Source organism: Salmo trutta, chromosome 32 (assembly GCF_901001165.1).
Source record: "Salmo trutta chromosome 32, fSalTru1.1, whole genome shotgun sequence".
NCBI lineage: Eukaryota > Metazoa > Chordata > Actinopteri > Salmoniformes > Salmonidae > Salmo > Salmo trutta.
Window position 1 is genome coordinate 7,913,970 of NC_042988.1, and position 26,295 is coordinate 7,940,264.

Genomic DNA, 26,295 nt, shown 5'->3' on the forward strand with positions numbered 1-26,295 from the left:
GCGATACTTGTGTCATATAAAATGGGCAACTTCAACAATCTAGGTATCATATCAATCAAGATTAAGATAATCGGTCGTTAACCATTTATAATAGCTGTTCCATTCACGTTCTTATAAAAGAAACATGGCTGTATTGAAATGGTTGAGCATTTGCCTGACTCTGTTCTGCCAAGGCACAGCAGCATCAAAACCTTGCAGGTGGACGCAGTTTAGGTTGGGGAAGCTGAACGATGTGAGCATAGACCTGCTCTCAGATATGGTGAGGAATTTAAACTGCACCAGTCCGCTATTTGGTGTGCACAAATTGATGCGCAAAATTCACAATGATATTCTAATTTCTATTTTGCATTATAGCACATTATATTTTTAAGAACTGCTTTCACTTTCTGTACCACAATGTTTCATTTAAGGTTACCATCACAATATAGTTTACTTCTTGATATTGATATGAATTATATTTCAGGGTGGACTCTTTCCACTTAAGTGTGCAGAAGAAAACGTCGAACAAACGTTTCCAGAGGATCTTTACAAGAACACAGAGGTAGGATGCACTTCAGCATTTTGATAGCCTAAAGTACAGTATAACTTAAGTACAGTATGGGTAATTGGAAGTTTAAAACCACTTATTTAGACACCCAATGCCTAAAACTCTGTTTTATTTTATCCAGGGTGAGGACGTCTATGTGGTCGCATTGGAGGCTATGCGATATGTGGAACAATTATACAACAACAGTCTGACGTCTGTCACGTGGAACAAAACAAAACTTAACATGTTCCAAAACGTCATATATCGTCAAGTTCAAAACTTAGAGTTATGTGTAAGTATGATCCCTCTTGTGTAGTCTATAGGTTATACGCTGGGTGTACAAAACATTAGCAAGACCTGCTCTTTCCATGACATAGACTGGCCAGCTGAATCCAGGTGAAAGCGATGATCCCTCACTTGTTAGACCCACTTCTATTGGTGTGGAGGAAGGGGCGGAGACAGGTTAAACAAGGATTATTAAGCCTTGAGACAATTGAGACATGGATTGTGTATGTGTGCCATTCAGAGGGTGAATGAGCAAGACAAAATATGTCTTTCACAGGAGTATGGTAGTAGGTGCCAGGCGCACCAGTTTGAATGTGTCAAGAACGGCAACTCCGCTGGATTTCTCATGCTCAACAGTTTCCCTTGTGTATGAAGAATGGTCCACCACCCAAAGGACATCCAGCCAACATGACACATCTGTGGGAAGTATTGGAGTCAACATGGGCCAGTATCGCTGTGGAACACATGCCCTGACGAATTTAGGCTGTTCTGAGGGCAAAACGGTGTGCTCAACTCAATGTTAGGAAGGTGTTCCTAATGTGGTGTACACTCTGTGTATTTTGGGGGCAGACAATCGTGGGCATTGGTATTTAAATAATTTAAACACACCAAATATGTTTCTAATATTTTCATAACCGTCTCATAAGACATAATTAATGCACTCACCAGCATTTTATATTGTCTCCAGGTCGTAGGTGGTGTTTGGGAATCCTCTGGAGATGGATGGTCGGTTACTCTGAAAACATACTTCAACAAGCTGAACACCGTCTTGAAAGAGAAGGTGGGTAAAATTTCAAATGTCCTCAAATAGAGGCTAAATTAATCTGAGCAAAAGTTCTAGATCACCAGAAATAAGACTCATTTCAATGCCACAACTCACATATGAAACTTGGAATTGCCAAGTGCCGTTTTTATGTCGATGGATGCGTTGGAGCAACAACACCTGCAGTGGTTGAGTTGACTGAAATAAAATGTATATCTTGTACGCTCTCCAGGAACACAGCGCATGCGCATGGGAGATTGTGCGAAAGGAGATTCGCGAAAACTTGGTGCAGTTCAAGAAATTCATTGACAGCAGAGTCAAGCCGTGAGGAGAAGCACAGAATCATCATTGGAGACGTGACATATTCCTCAGGCTGGCTAACAGATTGATGGCTGATATATATACTGACTGACTGACTGGCCGGCTGCAAGATTGACAGAATGACTGATTTATTTATTTATTTATTTATTTATTTATTTATTTATTTATTTATATTGGTAGACTGATATTTATGTGTACACTTTGCATTTATTTATTCGTGTTTTGTTTATAATACAATTAAATAAAAAATACATACAACTACTCATATTGTTTTCATTCACTTATATATTTAATTCATGCATTTATGCATGCCTGCATTCATCCATTCATTCTTTCATGCATTCATTTTTTTATAGACCGACTTTCTGAAGGGGACCTCTGAAATTCAAACAAAACCAAAGCACACTCAACCACTATTTTTGTAAATATCTGAGAGATGGGGTTGAAACAAATAACCACTGTCACAGAGCTATAGATGCAAGGAAGGATAATCCATGAAATCACAATTCTAGTTTTATCTACATTTTTTAAGATATTAACAACCACTGTATATTTGCATTGTTTCAACCAATGGTGTAAAACACGTTGGTACATTGGTTTGTTGTGTTGCAACACAATCTCACACTCAATTCGTGCAAATATGTACGAAAAGTATTTAGCATATTTGGAGCATTTTTGTGAGTTTTGTGTGGCTTAATTTGTGTGAAAAGATACACATTTTTGTGCTACTTAATACGTAGGAAAATACACACATTTTTGTACGACTTCATTCATTAGGAACAAACTTTTTCGGGGTCAAACTGGAACAATCTTTTGAAAGTTATTTGAGCAATGCTTGATGAGCAACTGCCTTTTTTATGTCCCATATATATTTCTATAATTCACCAAAATAATGATATTATAATAGAAGCCTTAGATTGTATTTTTATTTGTATTAATGCCAATACTGTTTTCTATGCTTGTTTTCTCTTAATTCTTTAGAGTACTGGTGTATTTGGAGTCAGAAAGACTTTTTATTCGTGTAGGCAACCGTAGGACTATACACTTTTCTTCATAACGCATTTCATAGTTCGTGGAGACTACATTACACAATTTTCTTTATATATTTATTCTTTAACTTCTTACGGCTATAATTTTCTTTATTTATTCTTTAATAAGGGTTTTTCTTTATTTTTACTATTTTCTACATTGTAGAATAATAGTGAAGACATCAACACATTGAAATAACACATAGAATCATGTAGTAAACAATAAAGTGTTAAACTAATCAAAATATATTTTAGTCAAAAATATTCCTAGTCAAAGCTTATCCAGCTGGGAAAAGAGAGAATGTTGTCATAATGTATGTAGTGCTTGATGAACAGAGCAACAAATCTCTGGCCAAGACAGAGTTTTTGAATCTCTTCAAAATCAATGACAACTCTGCTCCATACACCATGAAGACCTGTTCTGGGGTAACAGAGACTTCAGAAAGGAGAACTTCATGGTGGAGTCTATAGACGGACACATGCAGCTCACTCTCCCTACTCTGATAGACTGTGACATGATGCCAGACAATAGGCCATGCAGGCCATGAACCGTCTCAAATCACTTCGCAGGACTTTAGACCAAAAGCCTGACATGAAACGTCATTTTATTCTTCATGCAAAAGATGCTGGATAACGACCAAATCAAATCTCCGCCACTAGAGGGAGACAAGGAGTGTCACTTAACAACGTTCTGCTCAGTGATCCAGACTTAAACAACACACTCTTGGGCGTCCTAATGCGCTTCCGCAAACATTGCATTGCGCTAACGGCAGATATGCAACAACTGTTTTACTGTTTTGGAGTACGTGAGGATCACAGAGGTTACTTAAGGTTTCTCTGGTATGAAGACAACCCAGATAGAAACATAACTAACTGAGTACAGGATGAAAGTGCATGTATTTGGGAACAGCCCCTCACCAGCCGTAGCCATCTACTGCATGAGATGAGTAGCTCTACAGGGTGAGAAGGAACATGGGTCAAAACCCAAGCAATATGTAGAGAGGAACTTTTACATCGATGATGGGCTGACATCAGTAGCTACTATAGAAGAAGCTATCAACATTCTAAGAAAAACACAAGCAATGTTAGCGGAGCCCAACATGAAACTACACAAGATTGCATCCAATAGCAAAATAGTTATGGAAGCCTTCCCCACAAAGGACCATACTAAAGACTTAACTTCTCTAGGGTAGGGGGCAGTATTTTCACAGCCTGATGAAAAACGTACCCAAATTAAATGGCCTACTACTCGAGCCCAGGAACTAGAATATGCATGTTATTAGTAGATTTGGATAGAAAACACTCTGAAGTTTCTAAAACTGTTTGAATGATGTCTGTGAGTATAACAGAACTCATATGGCAGGCAAAAACCTGAGAAAAATCTAACCAGGAAGTGGGAAATCTTGCAGTCCTTTCAAGTCTTTGCCTATCTAACACAAAGTGACGTAGGGTTCATTTTGGACTTCCTAAGGCTTCCACTAGATGTCAACAGTCTTTAAAAAGTTGTTTGAGGCGTCTATGGTGAAAAGAGAGTGAACAAAGGAAGTTGGAAGTTGGTGACTCAGGAAAGGACATGAGTTCATTGGTGCGCCTTCACGTGATGAGGTAGCTGTGTTCCAAAACGTTTTTCAAGACATTGGAATCGTCCGGTTGGAATATTTTTGAAGTTTTAAGTTAAAAAGGCCCTAAAGATTGATGCTATACAACGTTTGACATCTTTCAACGAACGTAAATATAAAAATGTTTGACTTTTGGTCGTGACATTTTGGGCACGCTTCCTACATTTGGAGTAGCTTACTGAATGCGCAAACAACAAGGAGGTATTTGGAGATAAATTGTGGACTTTATCCAACAAAACAAGATTTATTGTGGACCTGGGATTCCTGGAAGTGCCTTCCGATGAAGATCATCAAAGGTAAGTGAATATTTCTAATGCTATTTATGATTTTAGATGACTCCAAAATGGCGGGTATCTGTATTGCCTGGTGTATGTTTCTGAGTGCCGTACTCAGATTATTGCAAAGTGTGCTTTCCCCGTGAAGCTTTTTTGAAATCTGTCACATCGGTTGCATAAAGGAGATGGTTTTCTAAAATTCTTTGAATAACAATTTAATATTTTATCAACGTTTATGATGAGTATTTTTGTAAATTGTTGTGCTCATTCACCGGAAGTATTGGAGGCAAAATCAGGGGGGAAAAAATTGGTTTATTCAGAGAGGACAAATCAAGATGTTATGCTGGAGCGTAGATGTTCAGATATTCAGTCTCCCCTGTCCTCAGCTTTTCTCCACCTAACAAAGGAACAGGATGCCATTTATAACCCCCCACCCTAGACTGGGGTTGACCAATCAGAAGTCCTTGCAGTACAACTTGGCCAATAGCAAAATAAAGTATCGTGCCCCCGACTCAATGTACAGACCAATGACAATGTGGCACACGTAGCACACGTCACTCTCAGTTCAGGAGTGACATTCCACAGATTCTGAACAGATGTTGAACTGAAACCCAACTCCTATTTACAATTCGCTATTGAACATTAGTACTCTATGGTTTTGTCCTCTCATCCTCTGAGTTGTGTATTTATCTTCAAAATGTTCTAGAATTTTCAAGCTCTCCATGTAGATTTTGCGGTGTGTCCCCATGAGTGACAGAACACTGAGACAATCAAGGCACAACTAGAGAATATTACCAACCCCTATGCTCTGCATTCTCTGATGGCTGCCCCACCACCACAGAAAGCACTGAGCTAGGCTGAAACACCTGCATTTTGGGGCTGCCTTACTCAACAGAACATGTTTGTATGCAGCTTTATAAAGATTTTTTTTAACATTGTTTGCATACTGATGTGTGACACGTATTAATACCAAAATGACATGCAAAACAGGCAACAACAACAAAAACAAAACTATATTTCTTGCTAAACAGGTGGGGCATGAAACAGGTGGGTCTCTTAGTACTTTACCACACAATGTAAAAACGCATACACACCATTCTAGATGTTAAATAATAACCTCATACCATTATACAAATGGATATACAGTATATCTAAAATAACTCTATTCTATCCAGGATTTCCAAGTCTTATGAAAGGACTGTGTGCTGCCACATTGGCCTATATAATACACACTTTGTGAAATGTCATACAATAATTGGCCTCAGTAATCCATTGAGAATTATTAGGAGGATCCCCACGATGCCACTTAAAAAGTTCTATATATATATATATATATATATAAATAAGCTATATAAATGATTTGTTTTTATTATTTGCCCACCAGCACCCTGCCTCGTTCAGGGAACTAAACTATTATCCAATAAAGGTATTACTTGTTTTTTGTCTCTTTTTCCATTTTGTCTTTCCATGTCTTTTTTCTGATTTCTCCTCCAATCATAGTAAAACATACAGGTGTTTAATACATTGGACAGACTTTATAAATAAATATCCACAATGTCAAGTGGGAGCTAAATGTTCCTGGTCCCCCAGATTATCCTCTACTCCTCACCCAGATCTCCCCACCCCCTTCAGCCCACTGCCCCAGTGTGATTACCACACAAAAACAAACAGGAAAAACAAAAAGAACAGCAACCCTCACAAAGTACAAAAACACATTAAAAATAAGTTACATAAAGAAACAAAAACTACAAGCATACATCAACTTAAAGTAGAAATTATCATGTGACTGATCAGCAACAGGTTTAATGTGCATCCCCTCTGATGATTAGATAAGATTTTATAAATCCACTGTCATTGGTTTCAGACAAGAACGAAATTTGGACAATTTATACAAAATACGTTTTTATTCACATTTTCAATATTGTTTTTTCACTGGTTTTTCAAGTAGACCGGCAATACAGTTCAGTTCAACACAGGTACAAAAGGGAAATACAAAATATAAATTATAAATTATACAAATAAAAAACAATGGATTTAAATATAATAAATAGACTGACAGGGTCCCACATGATTGTATTCAAGCTTTATAAACTGGTAAGGGCGTAGATTCTGAAATGATTCTGGATGATCAGTACATCTGTGCTGCAAGGATATCCAATCTTTGCAGATGACGTTTTGTCTCTTTCCTGATGAGCTCCCACGCCTGTGCACTGTAGTTCTGAAAAACACAGAACATTTGAAAGATTAGTGGGGTGAACTTTCTTGGAGAAATAATGACCATGTTGTCTTGAACAACAAAGAAAGAACTGGTGCCGTATGTATTAAGCTTCTCAGAGAAGGAGTGCTGATTTAGGATCAGTTTTGTCTTTTAGATCAATATAAATAAGGACAGAGGAGACCTGATACTAGATCAGCACTTCTCTGAGATGCTTGATACATATGTCCCCAGAACCCACTTTATTTTTAAAGAACACTGCTCCTGTTTAGCCTAGCCTAGTTTATATTAATTTGATTACATGTATTAAACACGTTTCCATACGAAACCAAACTCACCATTTTTCTCAGAACATTCTTATTCAACTTCTTGAAGTAGCGTTTCAGTCTCCTCTCAGGTTTCATGGCAGGTGATACCTGTTGGACAAAATTAAACAAAACATTAGCATCATACAGATGTAGGATCTTCATTTGATCTCTTTTTTCTGAGTATTTCCTGCACGGCAGGAAATTGAACCTTAATGTGTATTCAATGTTTGAAACGGAGTCTAAAGATTGTAATTTCCACTTTAAAATATCAAACTTGATTTGCCATAATGAAAAATGTATCAAAGCATACAAAAAATTTCCATTAATTATAATCCACAATAATTCAAATTTCTCATTGCTGCAGTATTATTTATGTGATGTCGCAAACTGGCTCAAAATCTGTTATAACCCATATACAGTGCGTTCGGAAAGTATTCAGACCCCTTCCCTTTTTCCACATTTTGTTAAATTACAGCTTTATTCTAAAATGGATGAAAGAAAAAAAATCCTCATCAATCTACACACAAAACCCAATAATGACAATGCAAAAACAGATATACCTTATTTACATACGAATTCAGACCCTTTGCTATGAGACGCAAAATTCAGCTCAGGTGCATCCTGTTTTCATTGATCATCCTTGAGATGTTTCTACACTTTGATTGGAGTCCACCTGAGGTAAAATCAACTGATTGGACATTATTTGGAAAGGCACAAACCTGTATATTTAAGGTCCTACAGTTGACAGTGCATGTCAGAGCAAAAACCAGGTCATGAAGTTGAGAAATTGTCCGTAGAGACAAGATTGTGTCGAGGCACAGATCTGGGAAGGGGACCAAAAAATGTCTGCAGCATTGAAGCTCCCCAAAAAAACAGTGACCTCCATCATTCTTAAATGGAAGTACTTTGTAATCAACAAGACTCTTCCTAGAGCTGGCCGCCCGGCCAAACTGAGCAGTCGGGGGAGAAAGGCCTTGGTCAGGGAGGTGACCAAGAACCAGATGGTCACTCTGACAGAGCTCCAGATTTCCTCTGTGGGGATGGGAGAGCCTTCCAGAAAGACAACCATCTCTACAGTACTCCACCGATCAGGCCTTTAAGGTAAAGTGGCCAAACGTAAGCCACTCCTCGGTAAAAGGCACATTGCAGCCCACTTGGAGTTTGCTAAAAGGTACCTAAAGGACTCTCAGACCATGAGAAACAAGTGTTTCTGGTCTTATGAAACCTATTTGGCCTGAATGCCAAGCATCACGTCTGGAGGAAACCTTGCACCATCCCTACGGTTAAGCATGGTGGTGGCAGCATCATGCTGTGGGGATGTTTTTTATTGGCAGGGACTGGGAGACTTTTCAGGATCGAGGGAAAGATGAACGGAGCAAAGTACAGAGACATCCTTGATGAAAACCTGCTCCAGAGCGCTCAGGACCTCAGACTGGGGCGAAGGTTCACCTTCCAACAGGACAATGACCCTAAACATACAGCCAAGACAACACAGGAGTGGCTTTGGGACAAGTCTCTGAATGTCCTTGAGTGGCCCAGCCAGAGCCCGGACTTGACCTGATCGAACATTACTGGAGAGAACTGAAAATAGCAGTGTAGCGACCCTCCCTATCCAACCTGACAGATGTTGAGAGGATCTGCAGAGAAGAATGGCAGAAACTCCCCAAATACAGATGTGCCAAGCTTGTAGCATGATACCCAAGAAGACTCAAGGCTGTAATCACTGCCAAAGGTCCTTCAACAAAGTACTGAGTAAAGGGTCTGAATACTTATGTAAATGTGATATTTCAGTTTTTTATTGTTAATTCATTTGCAAAAATGTCTAAAACACGTTTTTTGCTTTGTCATTATGGGGTATTGTGTGTAGATTGATTAGGGGGAAAATCTATTTAATCAATTTTAGAAAAAGGCTGTGACGTAGCAAAATGTGGAACAAGTCAAGGGGTTGAATACTTTATATGTACTTTATAAGTAGATTTCTCCACTTGTAGTGGAGTAGGCTACTCCTAAACCAGGGCTCTCCAACCCTGTTCCTGGAGAACTACCTTCCTGTAGGTTTTCACTCTAACTCTAATCTACCACACCTGATTAATTAGCTGGTTGATAAACTGTATCAGGTTAGTTACAACTGGTGTTGGAGTGAAAACCTACAGGAGGATAACGCTCCATGAACGGGGTTGGAGAGCCCTGACCTAAACAGGGATTATACTTTAAATAGACCCATTACTTACACAGGAATTAAGGTTCTCCAATTGGCGTTCTAGAATGTTGAGGAAATCGTCCAGGTTTTTCTTGTCCCAGGTGACAGATTTCATATTCCCATCAAACAGATTTATGATTTGATAGATGGTCTCTTTCAGGAATCTAACTTTGTCCTCAACCTACACAGGAAGATATAAAAAGAAGATTAGAAACAGTATAGGCTTTGGTTATGGCATCAATATAACATTGGGTCAAGACCGCCATACCAAAGCATATCAGAACATGATAAGTCATAATTCTAGTCTTTACCTCGGCATCATCTATGTGTCTGTAAAGGGATGTTGGGAAAAAGACTGGGGCATCCTGCTTTGTGATGTCTCCTCCCTGGAATACAACCAATATAGTATGTTAAGTCACGTGTCAAATACTTCAAGACCAATCAAGACAGACATAAAGTATAACTTATACTGCAAGTACAGTAGGCCTAATGTAGATATACTCTCTTGATCTCTGTCATTATAGCCTTAGTGCCCTTTTACTATGTATATTCAAATATAGGTTAACAGTTTTCTAACACAGATGCTAAACATGAAACATATGACTATTTTACTTGGTTGGTTGTTTTGCTGTCCTTAATACATGCATTCAGTCTCCTCTTACAGTGTGCTGATAACTCACCATCTGGTCCAGCAGGGAAAGGTATTCTGAGCTCAAGTGACCGTAGTGGTGTCGGATCCAGTCACAGCAATGACACACGCTCTGCATACTGCAAATAATAAGACAAATACACGTCCAACTCTGCATTGTATACATTGTAAATAGTAGTTTGTTTCTCTGTTAGTTTTCCAGGTGAGTTTGAACATCTTGGCTGTGTTAAGTAGTTTTATGTGGAATTAGGAAAGAGAAAACTGTATGGAGAATTTCCCCTGATCAACCTACCGGAGGAGGGAACTTTCATTTTCCAGACTAGCACATGCAGCAGTATGAATTCCATGCCTGCTCCTTCTCCTGGACGAACAAACCACAGTAAATCTATACACATTCTCCTTTAAATCAGCTTACATTATAGTTGAACCACAAGATAAGATTATTCCATGTAGATATCGGCTAGACTATTACTATAGCGAGAAAAGACTATTCGCGAGCTTTGCTTTCAACTGCTAATAACTTCGTGTGAACCGATAAAATAAGTCTGATAACAAAATCGTCGAAGTCGAAATAAAACCCACACTTCTTAATTAAGAAATGTAGCCATATAAGACATTCATTTAGTGGGTTTCGTTCAAAGTTAGTCCGAAATATTGTTCCGTAGTCTTCTGCTGTTGCGCTACAAATGAAAAGTGAATGGGAGACGTCGCTTCACTACCCATATCTCTCAACTTTCATTTTCACAATGACGTAACCAACTTTCACCCTACTGTTGTCTGCTGGTGATGCAACGTTGACAAGCAACGACAACATGATTTGTTGGAACTTTCTATTTGTCGTTTATTTTACAAGGGGAAAATGAAAAAGAATGTGACAAAAGTTCCTTGGTATAGGCTACGATATCAGGGATATTTTCCCTACAGTGTCAATAGTTTTGACAGGGCTGTGTGTGTGTGTGTGTGTGTGTGTGTGTGTGTGTGTGTGTGTGTGTGTGTGTGTGTGTGTGTGTGTGTGTGTGTGTGTGTGTGTGTGTGTGTGTGTGTGTGTGTGTGTGTGTGTGTGTGTGTGTGTGTGTGTGCGTGTGTATGTGTGTGTGTGTGTGTTTGTCATAGTGTTGTGCACGTTTTTGACTATACAAGGTCAAATCTTGGCATTGGCTCATTTCTCCCTTTTTCTATATAATATTGGGATTAATTCATAATGTACAAGGCCTGTTCAACTGTAAAGATCATATACTGTAGGGGAGTGGTCACCAAAACTGTCTGCACAGTCCTGGAGACCAGAAGGAGGAGGTGCAGGCTTTTGTTCCAACCCAGTACGAACACAGCTGTTCCATCAGGGTCTTGATAAGATGTCAAAGGTTGTTTCATAATAAAATGTCAAATTTTAGGCTAAAATTTCAGATGTAGCCTAATTATTCTGCTGCATTTATTCATAAAGCGTGTCAGAGTAGGAATGCTGATCTAGGATCAGGACCCTCTCGTCCATTCATTATAATCTATAAGGCAAAACTGATCCAATATCAGCAATGCAACTCTCTGAGATGCTTAATAAATACGGGCCTTGGTTTTATTTGATATAGCCTTAGTGTAGGCCTTATGTATAAAATATATTTTTCCTATTTGGGACCAGCCATGAGGATGAATCATAAGAGTGACACTTGACACTTGAAAAGTGATTCCAAAGAGTCAGAGAGCTATATTTCCCATCATATATATCATACATTTATTGCCTATAGTTTTACAATTCTAAGTGTAGGGGTTTGGGGAATTGGAACACTAGTAATCATGGCAATAACATTAGCAACAGGGCTGCGGCCACAACACAGGACAACTGATAGAATCTTTGACCTTGTGGCAACGTCCAATGTGCTGAAGTGGCTGACGTCTTCATGCGTTTTAGTTCTAGTAGTGATACATGTCATTGGTGCTGAAACGTCTTATGTCACATGACACGTCTGCGGTGGACGCATTTTGGGGTTTTCAAAGCTGTTTTACACAAGTTGTGTGATGTCATCAGTTTCACCTGAGTCTTCTCCCCAGTAATAATTAGACACCTTTGGCTGAGGTATCGAATTGGTTAGGGAATATGTCGTTTGAAGAGCGTTTGCACATTGGGAAGATGTCGCCAAGATATCATAATAGAATGTTGATGTCTAGCCGACATATAAAGGATGTAGAACTGTAGAACTTAGAATGTGTAAGACGTCAATGAGCAAACAATGTCTAAACTGCATCCTCCCAATGTATACAGGATACATCGTCCCTACCTACTGAGCACGGTGCTGTCTGGACCGGCCTACTTTATTTGGTCAGATTTTTGGTTTGTTTGTTAATTTCAATGTCGATGTATAAATTTGGACAGCACAGTATAGTAGAGAACAGCAGAGTACAATTCATTACAGTGGAGTGTACAATAGAGTACAGTTCATTACAGTGGAGTGTACAGTAGAGTACAGTTCATTACAGTACAGTCTACAGTACAGTACAATGCAGTAGAGCACAGTAGAGTACAGTTCATTACAGGACAGTGTACACTAAAGTAAAGGAAAGTAAAGTATAATTCTGTACAGTAGGGTACAGCAGAGTAGAGTGTAGCCTACTTTACTCTAATGTACTAAACTGTACTCTGCTCTACTGTATTAAACAATACTGTACTGTACTGAATTAAACTTGGCTGTAATACATTTTACTGAATTAATATCTACTGTACTGTACTGTACTTTACTGTACTCTACTGTGCTCTATTGTATTGAACTGTGCCATACCACACTGTGCTGTTTAAACGTGTGAAACACAGCCTAGATGTATATGATTGGTTCAGATTTGGTCTGGTCATTCCATTTTGGTCGTTCAGCAGACACTTTTATTCACAGCGACTTACAGTGCATTCAACCAAGGTTCAGCGCATTGGGAAAGTATTCAGACTCATAGATTTTTTCCAAATTGTGTTACGTTACAGCCTTACTCTAAAATTGATTAAAAAATAATTTTGTCAATCGAGACAGAATACCCCATAATGACGACGCAAACGCAGGTTTTTAGAAATGTTTGCAAATTCATAAAAAATAATAATTATATCCACATACTGTCCATAATGTCAATACATCCCACCCCAACACACACACACACACAAGTAGTTTTTTCTTTGCAGCAATTCGACTGTGAAGGACTGATTCAGGCTGTCTCCCCTGAACACTTGATGTTGAGATGTGTCTGTTATTTGAACTCTGTGAAGCATTTATTTGGGCTACAATTTCTGAAGCTGGTAACGCTAATGAACTTATCCTCTGCAGCAGAAGAAACTCTGGGTCTTCCTTTCCTGTGTCTGTCCTCATGAGAGCCAGTTTCATCATAGCGCTTGATGGGTTTTGCGACTGCACTTGAAGAAACGATCAAAGTTCTAGAAATTTTCCGCATTGACTGACATTCATGTCTTAAAGTAATGATGGACTGTCATTTCTCTTTGCTTATTTGAGCTTTTCCTGACATAATATGGACTTGGTCTTTTAGCAAATAGTGCAATCTTCAGTATACCACCCCTACCTTGTCACAACACAACTGATTGGCTCAAACGCATTAAGGAAAGAAATTCCACAAATTAACTTTTAACAAGGATCACCTGTTAAATTAAATGCATTCCAGGTGACTACCTCCTGAAGCTGGTTCAGAGAATGCCAAGAGTGTGCAAAGCTGTCAGGCAAAGGGTGGATACTTTAAAGAAATATAAAATATATTTTAATTTGTTTAACACTTTTTTGGTTACTACATGAATACATATGTGTTATTTCATAGTGTTGATGTCTTCACTATTATTCTACAATGTAGAAAATTGTCAAAAATATAAGCCCTTAGGAGGGTCCAAACTTTTGACTGGTACTCTATATATATATACTCTGGACTCCGACATATTTCTATGTTTCTTTTGTCCATTCTTTTACTTTTAGATTTGTGTGTATTGTTGTGTATTGTCAGATATTACTGCAGTGGTAGAGCTACAAATACAAGCATATCGCTAAACCCGTTAAAACATCTGCTAAATGTGTGTATGCGGTAAATTACAATTTATGTGATTAAAAACGATTACAGCTGTATAGGACACATTTATTTAATTAAAATATATTTCATTAGTACAATAACAAAAAATTCATATCAGGTTGCATTAATAAATACACTATGCAATGGCCTTCATAACAGCAACAACAACAAAAAATGCACGAAAACATTGTTACATTAGGATATGTATAGCCCAAGTCAATCACATAATCAGTATAAAAAAAATGATTTACTCCACAGAGTTGTGAATACATTACTACACAATAAATAGATACGTTCAAAAACAAAAAAGTAAACGTGTAAATAAATAGTTGAATAAATACATACATAAATAAACAATATGTACACAACACACACATAACGCTCATTGGCTACTTAATGTTGTGTCTAGTCTTTGTAGGTGTGCCAGCACCACTGTCCTGATGTCTTCCCAGCCGCTTGCGCTGTATTCCTGCATAAATGAAATACACTTGTTAAGATTTGAGAATAGACACATGTTGTATCATCACATAAATACATCTAGATTTGGTGAATATACTCTCTTTGTAAGATAAATAGATCAACCTACCTCGCGTTTCAAGTAATTCTTAAGGAACTTGAAATGAAGGCTCATCTTTTTGTTCACTCTTTTGACAGATTTTGATAGTCTACTTTTCATAGACTTTACCTGTTAGAACAAAATACAAATAATTCATTTAATATTATGATTTGATCATATATGATATAGCGTTCAGAGTATGCGAAATGAAGGCCATCTGTTCCTCAGCCTAGTAGAAGAGCGAATTGTATTAGTATATGCCTTGTGAATTGATGGCAAATATCAGAAAATTTGAGCAAATTGTATATTCGTTATAACCTAATTATATACAGTGCATTCGGGAAGTGTTCAGAATCCTTCACTATCTGCACATTTTGTTACGTTACAGCCTCATTTTGAAATTGAATAAATATGATTTCTCTCATCAATCTACACACAATAACCCATAATGACCAAGCCAAAACAGGTTTTTACACATTTTTGCTAATTTATTCAAAACAAAAAACAGTTTTTGCTTTACCATTATGGGGTATTGTGTGTAGATTTATGATGATTATTTATTTATTTGTAACCAATTTTAGAAATGGTCTGTAACGTAATACATGTTGGGAAAGTTGAAGGGGTCTGAATACTTTCCGAATTCAGTGTTTATTCCAATCTCAGAAAGAAAGGTTATGGATAGAACAAAACCTTTTTTATGCATATTTCTTACCTTGAAATTATTGACTTGTCTGTATTGTTTGTCAGGGAAAGTGATCTGAGGATCTCGAGAGACTTCATGACCCTAAATTGCCCAAAAATATTAACAAAATCTTGCATTATTATTACTGTACCAAAAGGAGTCAGGTAATTTAAATGAAACATTGCAGCTCATGAAATGTTGAAAAGATGACAAGAGCTCAATGACCAGGAAGTGAATAAACACGACCCTATATCCTACCATTTTCTGAAGCATCGTTATGGTGTTGTTGCTGAACACTTGGAACATGCTCGGAGACCGAGGCAGTGTCCTCATCCACGTGCATCCGATGGTTTTATTCCAGGTGCAAATCGTCATGACCAAGCACATCCAAAAGCTGATTGAACCCATTTTAGCGTAGATTAACTGTAGTTCTCGTTCTGTCCGCAATCAACGTTAATGCCCTTCCGAAAGACAGCCTACTTCGTCTAATTCCGACAAAAGTAAGTCTTCCGCAACGGATAAAGAGATAACGTGTTCTTCCTGACTGATCAATTTCTAGAATACACAAGTTCTGCCATGCTCCAACCTGTGTCGATCCTTTATACAAAGAGTCTGCAAGTTATTCCAAAAGTGAAAGGTGGAAGTTCCCTTACACTTTCATACCTGAGTGTTGTTTTACGTCTGGAGAAAATGCAGGGAAAGGACAGGTGCATCGCTCGAAGAATTGTTACATCTTGAGTTATTTGCTGTTTTATCATGAAATATTGGCCTTTCAACCAGGATATTTTTTATAAAAAATAAACATGTGAATCCATCGGACTGTGGCCTAAATAAATATCACCATATAGAAACATTATTGTTTGGCCTTTCACTTCGAAAACCACAGTATTTTATGTTTGAAAACGCAACACCTTTTCATTTGCACACAGCAACTTTGTTACAACTACGTTGTAACCACCTGCTTAAAGGGTAATTGTGGTTTGTGGACCCCAACTGCTTATGTAAAGATACAGATCAACCTTGTATGGGTTGTATGAATTACACACTCAACATGACTTTATAACGTTTTAGAAACGGGTTTAAGGTGTCTGATTTATGATGGTAGACCCGCTCCTTTATGCTCCCGGTTTTCAGAATAAGACACTCGTAGCCTATGCAGCTCACAGGCAGTATAGACCTTGACAATACTGCTTACCTTGACATAAGTGCTTAAATTGGAGTCTATATTTCGGGTGCTTTTGAATCTGGGCCTACAGGCACTTGTGAGTAAAATATAGGTCTATCACATCTGCATCTGTTGTCTTTCCACTATAGAGACTGAAGAGTAACAGCATGGTTAGCATTGCTATACTCCATTGAACTAACATTCAGAATGTGGAGTTATAATTATGCTGCATGGTATCCAGTAAATGTGTACTTGATAGAATTAATAACTATCCGAATCAACAATGTTTTACAGTGATATGATGATGTCTTAAAGGGCGGGAAAGTATGGCTGGAATTCAGAGTATTGTAAAGGAGTTTATTGTTTTTCATTGAAGATGGTGTTGATAAGTAATTGTTAGTAGGAATAACATCTCATTTAGGAAAACATTTAAATGAAAAAGTCGTTGTATTTCAAGGATGCATCACACCACAGAATTTTACAAAATTGCGAACACAATTTCAACCAACGTAAGGCGTGTTTGTATCTTTATTTTAATACTATAACCTACATGGAAATTAGTTGCAACACGGAGAAATAACATAAACAAATAAATAAAGCTTAAAGTGGCACATTTAATTTTTTCAACAAAATTACACGTTTTGCAAAAATGAACTAAGTCATTTTCTTGGCATTTTTTATTTCTTGTAAAAAAAATCCCTCAGAGTGCTCCCCATTTCAGCTCTCACGACCTCCCATGAGCACAAGCTGAAACGCTGAAATACAAAAACGACAAACAAATATGTAATAGGTGAAAAGAATACATTATACACCATAGGTATAGACTAGGCCCACTCCTCCCTCTCAATAAAATGCAACCTATGAGATGCTTTACCTCACGTGAAAGAAAGTCGTCCACCTGTTTGAAGTAGTTCTTAACCATATCACCAATCAGAAGGTTTTGACGCAGACACATGTCTCTGACCTGAAGTTGTAAACAACAAACATTAATATCAATATCCACGTGATTACATGAATAATAATAGTATAAATAATCATAATTGTGTAACAAGTTACAGTTAACCTAATAATCCTAACCTGCTACGATAATTATCCTAACCTGCTGCGTAATTTCGGGTTAATCTCCTACGAAAAGTCAAATCTGACGTTAATTTGGCCAGAGCTGGATCCCTTCTAGTCATGACCCTGTCCCACGTGCAGTTATACAAAATAACAAAGGACTTTAATCTGTATAGCAGCTCGCTGACAGTGAGCACTGAGCGTCATTGTTCATGTTATTTTATTTGGCCTGTAGAAACTGTAATAAAACACCTTCATGACATTGTATCTAGCTCTTAATAATAAATCAGGTCCACAAGAAATTGTTTGATTTGCCTTTTTATATTCCAATGTCACTTTGTTTTACAACAAATAATGAAATGCCATGTGGGCTACATGTAGTACATTAAGATAACTGCAGTGGAGCAGCTGTGTGGAGTCCAACTATTATCATCGTGTTCTTCTTTCTGTAACAGAGTAGCTATGCAATTAGTTACACGTTCCATCCCTTGGGAGAGGATAGAAAAAGTATGCCTTTAAACGCTTGTACCGTAGGCTATCAAGCCTACTCGATAAATATAACATTGAACTACAAAAATAGATAGGCTACTGTATTGAAAGTACATTGCTTGAAGGGCCTTGTGTATCTGCACACAGAAGACAAGAACGCAAAATGTCGTCAACAGCTATGCAAGGTGAAGGAATGGAATTTTCAATGCTCTTTCACTTTCCCCACTTGAACTTTCCTTGTTTTACATATTACCTCATCCATGGCATATCAATGAGGGAGGCTATGAAGGTAGGGCAGGTAGCCCAACGTTTAGAAGTAGTGTTCAGGGATTTATCAACTCACCGGACACATGGCCACTCTTAACTTGTCCTTTGTGGTACATCTTCTGTGTGTAATTGTTCTTTACCCGGTTGTGTATGCTAAATGCAGTGACCAAAAGGAGCAAATGTATTATCTTTCTCAAACTCGCCAGACCCTCAATGATCTTTCCATGGTCCGTCAATTTCTTTAACCTGTTACAAATTGACCATATAGGCAGAGACATATTTAGAAATATGGCTCTGAATATTGGCTGTAGCATATATACTGTGATATCACAAGTTATTTATTCTAGTTTAAAAATAGATTATTGAAGTTTGATTCATTCATATATTCAGTAGTTTTATTGAGATGTGGTGTATTTTGTGTGTGGTGTAGGAGAGGAGACCAAGAGGCTGTATCCCAGAGGCGGAAAGGTTAAGGGTCCAACGTCCAACGCTTTCATTAGAGGTGATGCTCAGGAGATCATGAGTGGATACAATTTCTGTGTTAGTCTTGTTCAATCACATGGTTACACGGGGTGTTATTGTGATTACAGGAGGGGGAAAAGCTTTGGACACTGAGACTTGCGTTTCAACTAGCCAGCGAGCTCTTCCAACAAAACCTAACACTTGTGAAATGGAATTCCATCAAACTCAGGGAGCTCAAAGACCTTCTTGCTCCACAAAATATGACCTATTCGGAATGTGTACGTTCTTGGTTATGTTTCATTTGTTAAACTGTAAATTGGTACACAATTGTGATTATTTATACTATTTTTAGTCATGTAATCACATGGATATTGATATTAATGTTGTTTGAATGTTAGTTCAATGGAGTATAGCAATGCTAACCTGTATTACTCATGCTGTTACTCTTCAGTCTCTATAGTGGAAAGACAACAGATGTAGAGGTAACATCAACACACATATCTGGATAGAAGTCCAATAAAAGTCCAATAAAAACACACCAATATGGAATACTTTGACAAATGATCTATGTGATAGACCTATATTTTACTCACAAGTGCCTGTAGGCCCAGATTCAAAAGGCTCCAATTTAAGCACTTATGTCAAGGTAAGCACTTATGTCAAGGTCTATACTGCCTGTGAGCTGCATAGGCTACGAGCGTCTTATTCTGAAAACCGGGAGAATAAAGGAGCGGGTCTACCAAAATAAATCAGGCCACTTAAACCCGATTCTAAAACGAAATAAACTAATGTTGAGTGTTTAATTGATGTAACCCATACAACGTTGAAATGTATCTTTAAATAGGAAGTTGAGGTCCAGAAATGGTTTCAACGTAGTTGGATACCATAGTTTCCGGGTGTAAATGAAAAAGGTGTTGCGATTGCGAAGACGAGATTTAAACGCTTTTGTTTCCGAAGTGAAAGGACAACGAAATGTTTGCAAATAAATGCATATTAATTGAAGCTGTCGTCTGACTAAAATGGATTCACAAGTAAATGTTTTTCATCTCAAACATGTTCCTGGTTGGTAATCCAATATTTCAGAATAAAATAAGAAATGAGTTAAGGTTTTAACAAGTCTTCGAGAGATGCACCTGTCCTTTCCGTGCGTTGTCTCCAGGCCGAAAGATATACTGTCAGGTATGAAAGCGCCTGTCTACTGGGACTTCCACCTTTCACTTTCGGAACACCGTTCAACATCTTTGTATAAAATATCGACACAGATTGGAGCATGACAGAACTCTGGATTTCGAGAAGTGGATCGATCAGGAAGAACACTTTATCTCTTTATCCTTTGAGGACAACGTCTTCTTTTTAGGAATTCTACAAAGTATAGGCTGTCTTTCTGAAGTGTGCCTAATTTTGCACCTCGGTTGATAGTGAACAGACAGAACTACAGTAGACCTACGATAAAATGGGTTCAATAAGCTTTTGGATGTGCTTGATCCTGACGATTTGCACCTGGAATAAAACCATCGGTTGCAGGTGGATGAGGACACTGCCTCGGTCTCCGAGCATGTTCCAAATGCTCAGCAACAGCACCATAACGATGCTTCAGAAAATGGTAGGATATAGGGTCATGTTTATTTAGTTGTTCCTGGTCATTGAGCAGTTGTCATCTGTTCAACATTTCATGTGCTGCTGTGTTTCATTTGATTCAGTTACTCCTATATGTATACAATAATAATATTGCAATCATTTGTTTCTATTTTTTGGCATCACAGGGTCATGTGGTCTCTCGGAAATCTCAGAACACTTTCCCTAACGAGCAATACAGACAAGTCGATAATTTCACGGTAAGATATATGCATAGACTACACTATTTTAAAAAAGGTTTTGGTTCAACGTTTTTTCTAAGAGTGTAGGCCATATAATTCGTTTTTAACGAATACGCAATTTTCTATACTTTTCTGATATTCATAAGGCATGTACTAATACAAATCACTCTTCTAGGATAACGGCCGGATTGTCTTCATTTCGCAAACTCTGAACGCTATAGAGAAATTGTACAGCAGTGGTAAATATGATTCCACCGCCTGGGACCAGAAAGTAGTTGACGAGTTTATGATTGGCCTGCATCGCCAGACCTCGGAGCTGGACCAATGCGTAAGTCTATGTGATTTGTGATTTTCTCTTAACATTAATGCAACAAGGCAAACATTATCCTATAATTTTAGATTGCCATATAATGTGATTTAAACGAATCATAATATAACATGAATTACTTTATATTTTGTTCCAACAGGTAAAGACTATAAAACCTGGACTATCAACATCTGTCAAAAGAGTGAACAAATATATGAGCCTTCACTTCAAAATCCTGAAGAATTACTTGGAACGCGAGGTAGGTCAATTAGTCTTACCAAGAGAGTACATTCACCAAGTAGGGATATATTCATATGTGTTGACACAACATGTGTCTATTCTAAAATATTACATGTGCGTTTCGTTCATGCAGGAATACAGCGCAAGCGGCTGGGAAGACATAAGGAACGTGGTGATGTCACACATGCTAAGACTAGTCACGATACCAATTGACTAACCAATGAGCCTCGTGTGTGTGTAGAGATGATTTATTTATACGTCTATTTTTTCAACTATTTATTATATATGTTTTATTTATTTATTATGTGTATTCACAACTCTGCGAAGTAAAACACATTTTATACTGAATAATGAATTATGTGCTAGGTATTTTTAGGCTGTAGAAAATGTAACAATGTTTTCATGCAGTGATTTTTGTATTTATGAAGGCCATTGTATACTGTATTTATTATTGCAACATGATTTTGTTATTGTAAGGATTAAATACATTTTAATTAAATAAATGTGACCTCTAACAGCTGAAATCTATTTCAATCTAACATATTTACATATAGGCCTAATAAAAATGTCCTTAGTCGTGATAATGCCACACAGTGTTGTTGTGTCTTAACTTGAAGACTCACTGATGATATCACACAACCTGTGTAAAATGGCTGGGAAACCTTTAAAATGCGTCCGCAGTGGAGGCAAGAGAAGTAGACCTTTCAGCACCATGGCAAACAAACAGACCGGATCTGACAGGATTACAGCAATCCTGAATGAATCGTGAATAATGATTAGTGAGAAAGTTAAAGACGCACAAATATCATACCCCCATGACATGCTAACCTCTCAGCATTACAGTAACTGCCGAGGTTTGCACTTTCTGGAGATGGGGTATGATATTTCAAATCAAACTTTATTTGTCACATGCACAGAATACAACAAGCGTAGACCTTACCGTGAAATGCTTACTTACAAGTCCTTTAACCAACAGTGCAGTTCAAGAAGAGTTAAGAAGATATTTACCAAATAAACAAAAGTAAAAAATTATTAAAAGCAACACAATAAAACAACAATAAGGGGGTACTGGTACCAGGGGTACAGGTTAGTTGAAGTAATGTGTACATGTAGGTAGGTCTGAAGTGACTATGCATAGATATTAAACAGAGAGTAGCAGCAGTGTACAAAACAAATGGAGGAGGGGGTGTCAATGTAAATAGCACGGTGGCCATTTGATTAATTGTTCAGCAGTCTTATGGCTTGGGGGTAGAAGCTGTTAAGGAGCCTTTTGGTCCTAGACTTGGCGCTCTGGTTCCACTTGCTGTCCGGTAGCAGAGAAAGCAGTCGATGACTTGAGTGACTGGAGTCTCGGACAATTTTATGGGCTTTCCTCTGACAGTGCCTATTATCATATAGGTCTCGGACGGCAGGAAGCTTTGCCCCAGGGATGTACTGGGCCGTACCAACTACTCTCTGTAGCGCCTTATGGTTAGATAACGAGCAGTTGCCATACCAGGCGGTGATGCAACCGGTCAGAATGCTCTCGATGGTGCAGCTGTAGACATTTGAGGTTCTGTGGACCCATGCCAAATCTTTTCAGTCTCTTGAGGGGGAAAAGGTTTTGTCGTACCCTTCTCAGGACTGTCTTTGAGTGTTTTAAACATGATAGTTTGCTGGTGATGTGGACACCAAGGAATTTGAAACTGTCCACCCGCTCCACTGCAGCCCCGTAGATGTTAATGGGAGCCTGCTTGGCCCACCTTTTCCTGTAGTCCATGATCAGCCCTTTGTCTTGCTCACATTGAGGGAGAGGTTATTGTCTTGGCACCACACTGCCAGTTCTCCGACCTCCTCCCTATAGGCTGTCTCATCGTTGTCGGTGATCAGGCCAACCACTTTGTGTCATCAGCAAACTTAATATTGGTGTTGGAGTCGTGTTTGGCCACGCAGTTTTTGGGTGAACAGGGAGTACAGCAGGGGACTAAGTACACACCCCTGAGGGGCCCCAGTGTTGAGGATCAGCGTGACAGACGTTTTGTTGCCTACTCTTACCACCTGGGGGAGGCCCATCAGGAAGTCCAGGATCCAGTTGCGGAGGGAGGTGCGGAGGGAGGTGTTTAGTCCCAGGGTCCTTAGCTTAGTGATGAGCTTCGTGGGCACTATGGTGTTGAACGCTGAGCTGTAGTCAGTGAATAGCATTCTCACATAGGTGTCCTTTTTTGTAGGTGGGAAAGAGCAGTGTGGAGTGCGATTGAGATTGCGTCATCTGTGGATCTGTTGGGGCGATATGCGTATTGGAGTGGGTCTAGAGTATCTGGGAGGATGCGAGATGTGAGACATGACCAGCCGTTCAAAGCACTTCATGGCTCCCGACGTGAGTGCTACGGGGCGGTAATCATTTAGGCAGGTTACCTTCGCTTCCTTGGGCACAGGGACTATGGTGATCTACTTGAAACATGTAGCTATTACACACTCGGTCAGGGAGAGGTTGAAAATGTCATTGAAGACACTTACCAGTTGTTCCGCGCATGCTTTGAGTACCTGTCCTGGTAATCCGTCTGGCCCTGCGGCTTTGTGAATGTTGACCTGTTTAAAGGTCTTGCTCACATCGGCTACCGAGAGCATTATCACACAGTCATCCAGAACAGCTGGTGCTCTAGTACATGCTTCGGTGTTGCTTGCCTCGAAGCAGCATAAAAGGCATTTAGTTCGTCACTGGGCATCTCGGGTCTGGGTTTCCCTCTGTTGTCCATAATAGTTTTCAAGCCCTGCCACATCCGACGAGCGTCAGAGCCGGTGTAGTAGGATTCAATCTTAATCCTGTACTGACGCTTTGCTTGTATGATGGTTCGTCTGAGGGCATAGCGGGACTTACAGTGGGGGAAAAAAGTATTTGATCCCCTGCTGATTTTGTACGTTTGCCCACTTACAAAGAAATGATCAGTCTTTAATTTTAAATGGTAGGTTTATTTTAACAGTGAGAGACAGAATAACAACAAAAAAATCCAGAAAAACGCATGTCAAAAATGTTATAAAATGATTTGCATTTTAATGAGGGAAATTTATTTAGGCACAAAAGTTAATTAATTTGTCATGTTGTCTTGCAATATTACTTAACAGCCATGTTGCAACCCGAATGGATGTTTTAGAATGAGTTATTTTTGAATAGGTTTACATATTTTCCCTTTGTCATTCAGGCCTGTAATGTGGAGTGAATGCAATGGTGTTGATCCATGCAGAGTCTTCTATCAGCTCAGCCAATACACACTGTAGCTATTTTAAAATCATCTTTAGCCTCAGAGTGACATTCCTGAGTTTCCATTCACTCCCACAGCTCATTTAGGAAGGATGGCGATATATTTGCAGTGTCTGGTTGCTTTTATACACGATCTAGAGATGAATTACCATACTTGACCATACTCAAAATATTAAGGAGTTAGGGATTATTTATTAACCTCACCTGATCTATGCCTGTCTAAAGAAAAATCAGTTAGTGCGCACGGGAGGCCTTGAGAGTTGAAATAGACGGCATCCTGAGACATTTTCAGAAGAAATAAAAAAAAAAATGCCAAGAAAACACGTGTCATGGTAGCATATTGTACTTACATTTTGCATAAAAGTTTATTAAAGCATGTTTTATAAGTAATTTTGTTAAATATATTAATTATGACAATCCTATGTGTTTATGTTATTCCTCCATGTTGCCGCAAATTACCACGCACTCTTAGGAAAAAAGGTTCTAGATTGAACCAAAAAGGGTTTTATTAATTGCTTCATATATGGCACCCCTGAAGGTTCTATATAGAACCCTTTTCTAAGAGTGTGTATAATATTTTAACAAACACACACACCACACACACAGCTTATATTTTATACAATATATTTTATATAAATATTTTTATATATTTTATATAAAAATGTGTGATGTGAATCAACCGATGAATGAAGACGAATTTCTCCATGAAATGTTATCCTAAATGTAAAATTACTCCGCATAATTCCATTGCAACATAATCTTCAATGAAAAACAATAAACGCCTTTAGAATACACTTCTAGACAGTAAATCATATGACTGTGGCATCATATTACTGTAAAATAGTTTATTCGTATAGTTATTAATAATACAAAGTACATACTTGTCACAGGGGTCATGAAATGGAGACCAAGACGCTTGTCCAGGGTCCTGCCCCATCTAAGATCTCCTCCCAGGTCCACTCCTCAGAACCATACTGCTGGGTCCTGCTCTTCCTCCCCGAGAATGCACGCTGCTTGGTCCGTTGGTGGTGGGTAGTTCTGTCACAGGGGTCGTGAAATGGAGACCAAGATGCAGCGTGGATAGTGCTCATTTTCAATCTTTTAATGATGACACTTGACAAAATAACAAAAACGACCAACACAGTCCCGTCAGGTACAAAGACTAAAACGGAAAACAACTACCCACAGCCCCAAAGGAAAAACAGGCTGCCTAAGTATTGCTTCCAATCAGAGACAACGAAAGACACCTGCCTCTGATTGGAAACCATATCCCCGGCCGAACATGAAAACCAACACATAGAAAATGATAACTAGAACAAACCCACATAGAAACAGAAAACCCAAAATACCTAAAAAAAACAAACGCCACGCCCTGACCACTCTACTATGGCAAATGACCTCTTTCACTGGTCAGGATGTGACAATACTGGATATTATGCAACATAATTATTATAATCATTTGAATATTAGTTCAATGGACTATACCAATCGCTCTTCAAACCAAGCCTCTACTCTTCAGTCTCTGGAGAGGAAAGGTAATAGTTGCAGAGGTCCCATTAACTTACATAACTGGATGAATAAATAAAATATGTATTTACAAGTCCATTAAAGACAAGAATATTGAATACTTTGACAGATGATCTACGTGAAAGACCTATCTTACACACACATGTCTATAGGCCCAGATTCAAAAGCCCCCGCAATATAGGCTCCAATTGAAGCAGTATTCCCAAGGTCTATACTGTCTGTGCACTTCATAGGATAGCAGTGTCTTTTTCTGAAATCC

The 26,295-nt window shown here is 38.5% G+C and overlaps 2 protein-coding genes and 1 long non-coding RNA gene across 4 annotated transcripts; 1 reads left to right on the top strand and 2 right to left on the bottom strand.

Annotated features, from left to right (window-relative positions):
• Window positions 1-2,024, top strand: LOC115170952 (interferon a3-like). The gene is made up of 5 exons (XM_029727364.1): window positions 1-259; window positions 464-541; window positions 669-818; window positions 1,500-1,592; window positions 1,807-2,024. Exons 1-5 carry the CDS (start codon window positions 125-127, stop codon window positions 1,900-1,902), a joined length of 552 nt encoding a protein of 183 aa, XP_029583224.1. The 5' UTR covers window positions 1-124; the 3' UTR covers window positions 1,903-2,024.
• Window positions 2,025-6,702: 4,678 nt separating this feature from the next.
• LOC115170951 (interferon a3-like) lies at window positions 6,703-11,164 on the bottom strand. Of its 2 annotated transcripts, XM_029727363.1 has the most exons (6): window positions 10,482-11,164; window positions 10,221-10,308; window positions 9,852-9,926; window positions 9,572-9,721; window positions 7,371-7,448; window positions 6,703-7,035 (listed from the first exon to the last, which is right to left on the bottom strand). In XM_029727363.1, exons 2-6 carry the CDS (start codon window positions 10,305-10,307, stop codon window positions 6,946-6,948), a joined length of 480 nt encoding a protein of 159 aa, XP_029583223.1. In that variant the 5' UTR covers window position 10,308; window positions 10,482-11,164; the 3' UTR covers window positions 6,703-6,945. The 2 variants fall into 2 exon arrangements, with proteins under 2 accessions (XP_029583223.1, XP_029583222.1); XM_029727362.1 differs by having other exon boundaries at window positions 10,221-11,164.
• A 6,150-nt stretch (window positions 11,165-17,314) lies between these two features.
• Window positions 17,315-25,580, bottom strand: LOC115170958 (uncharacterized). Its single transcript, XR_003871117.1, has 3 exons — window positions 25,391-25,580; window positions 17,505-17,594; window positions 17,315-17,385 (listed from the first exon to the last, which is right to left on the bottom strand). It is a non-coding gene; the product is annotated as an uncharacterized LOC115170958 (long non-coding RNA).
• Between the last annotated feature and the right edge of the window lie 715 nt (window positions 25,581-26,295).

What these genes read in the sequence shown, in the direction of transcription:
- LOC115170951 (XM_029727362.1), bottom strand. Translation starts at nt 10,355, where the DNA reads ATGTATACAATGCAGAGTTGGACGTGTATTTGTCTTATTATTTGCAGT. An exon ending in GACACATAGATGATGCCGAG is followed by an intron (nt 9,722 to 9,851) that starts GTAAAGACTAGA and finishes CTTCCTGTGTAG; the next exon opens with GTTGAGGACAAAGTTAGATT. An exon ending in TGGAGAACCTTAATTCCTGT is followed by an intron (nt 7,449 to 9,571) that starts GTAAGTAATGGG and finishes TTTGTCCAACAG; the next exon opens with GTATCACCTGCCATGAAACC.
- LOC115170952 (XM_029727364.1), top strand. Translation starts at nt 125, where the DNA reads ATGGCTGTATTGAAATGGTTGAGCATTTGCCTGACTCTGTTCTGCCAA. An exon ending in TAGACCTGCTCTCAGATATG is followed by an intron (nt 260 to 463) that starts GTGAGGAATTTA and finishes ATTATATTTCAG; the next exon opens with GGTGGACTCTTTCCACTTAA. An exon ending in ATCTTTACAAGAACACAGAG is followed by an intron (nt 542 to 668) that starts GTAGGATGCACT and finishes TATTTTATCCAG; the next exon opens with GGTGAGGACGTCTATGTGGT.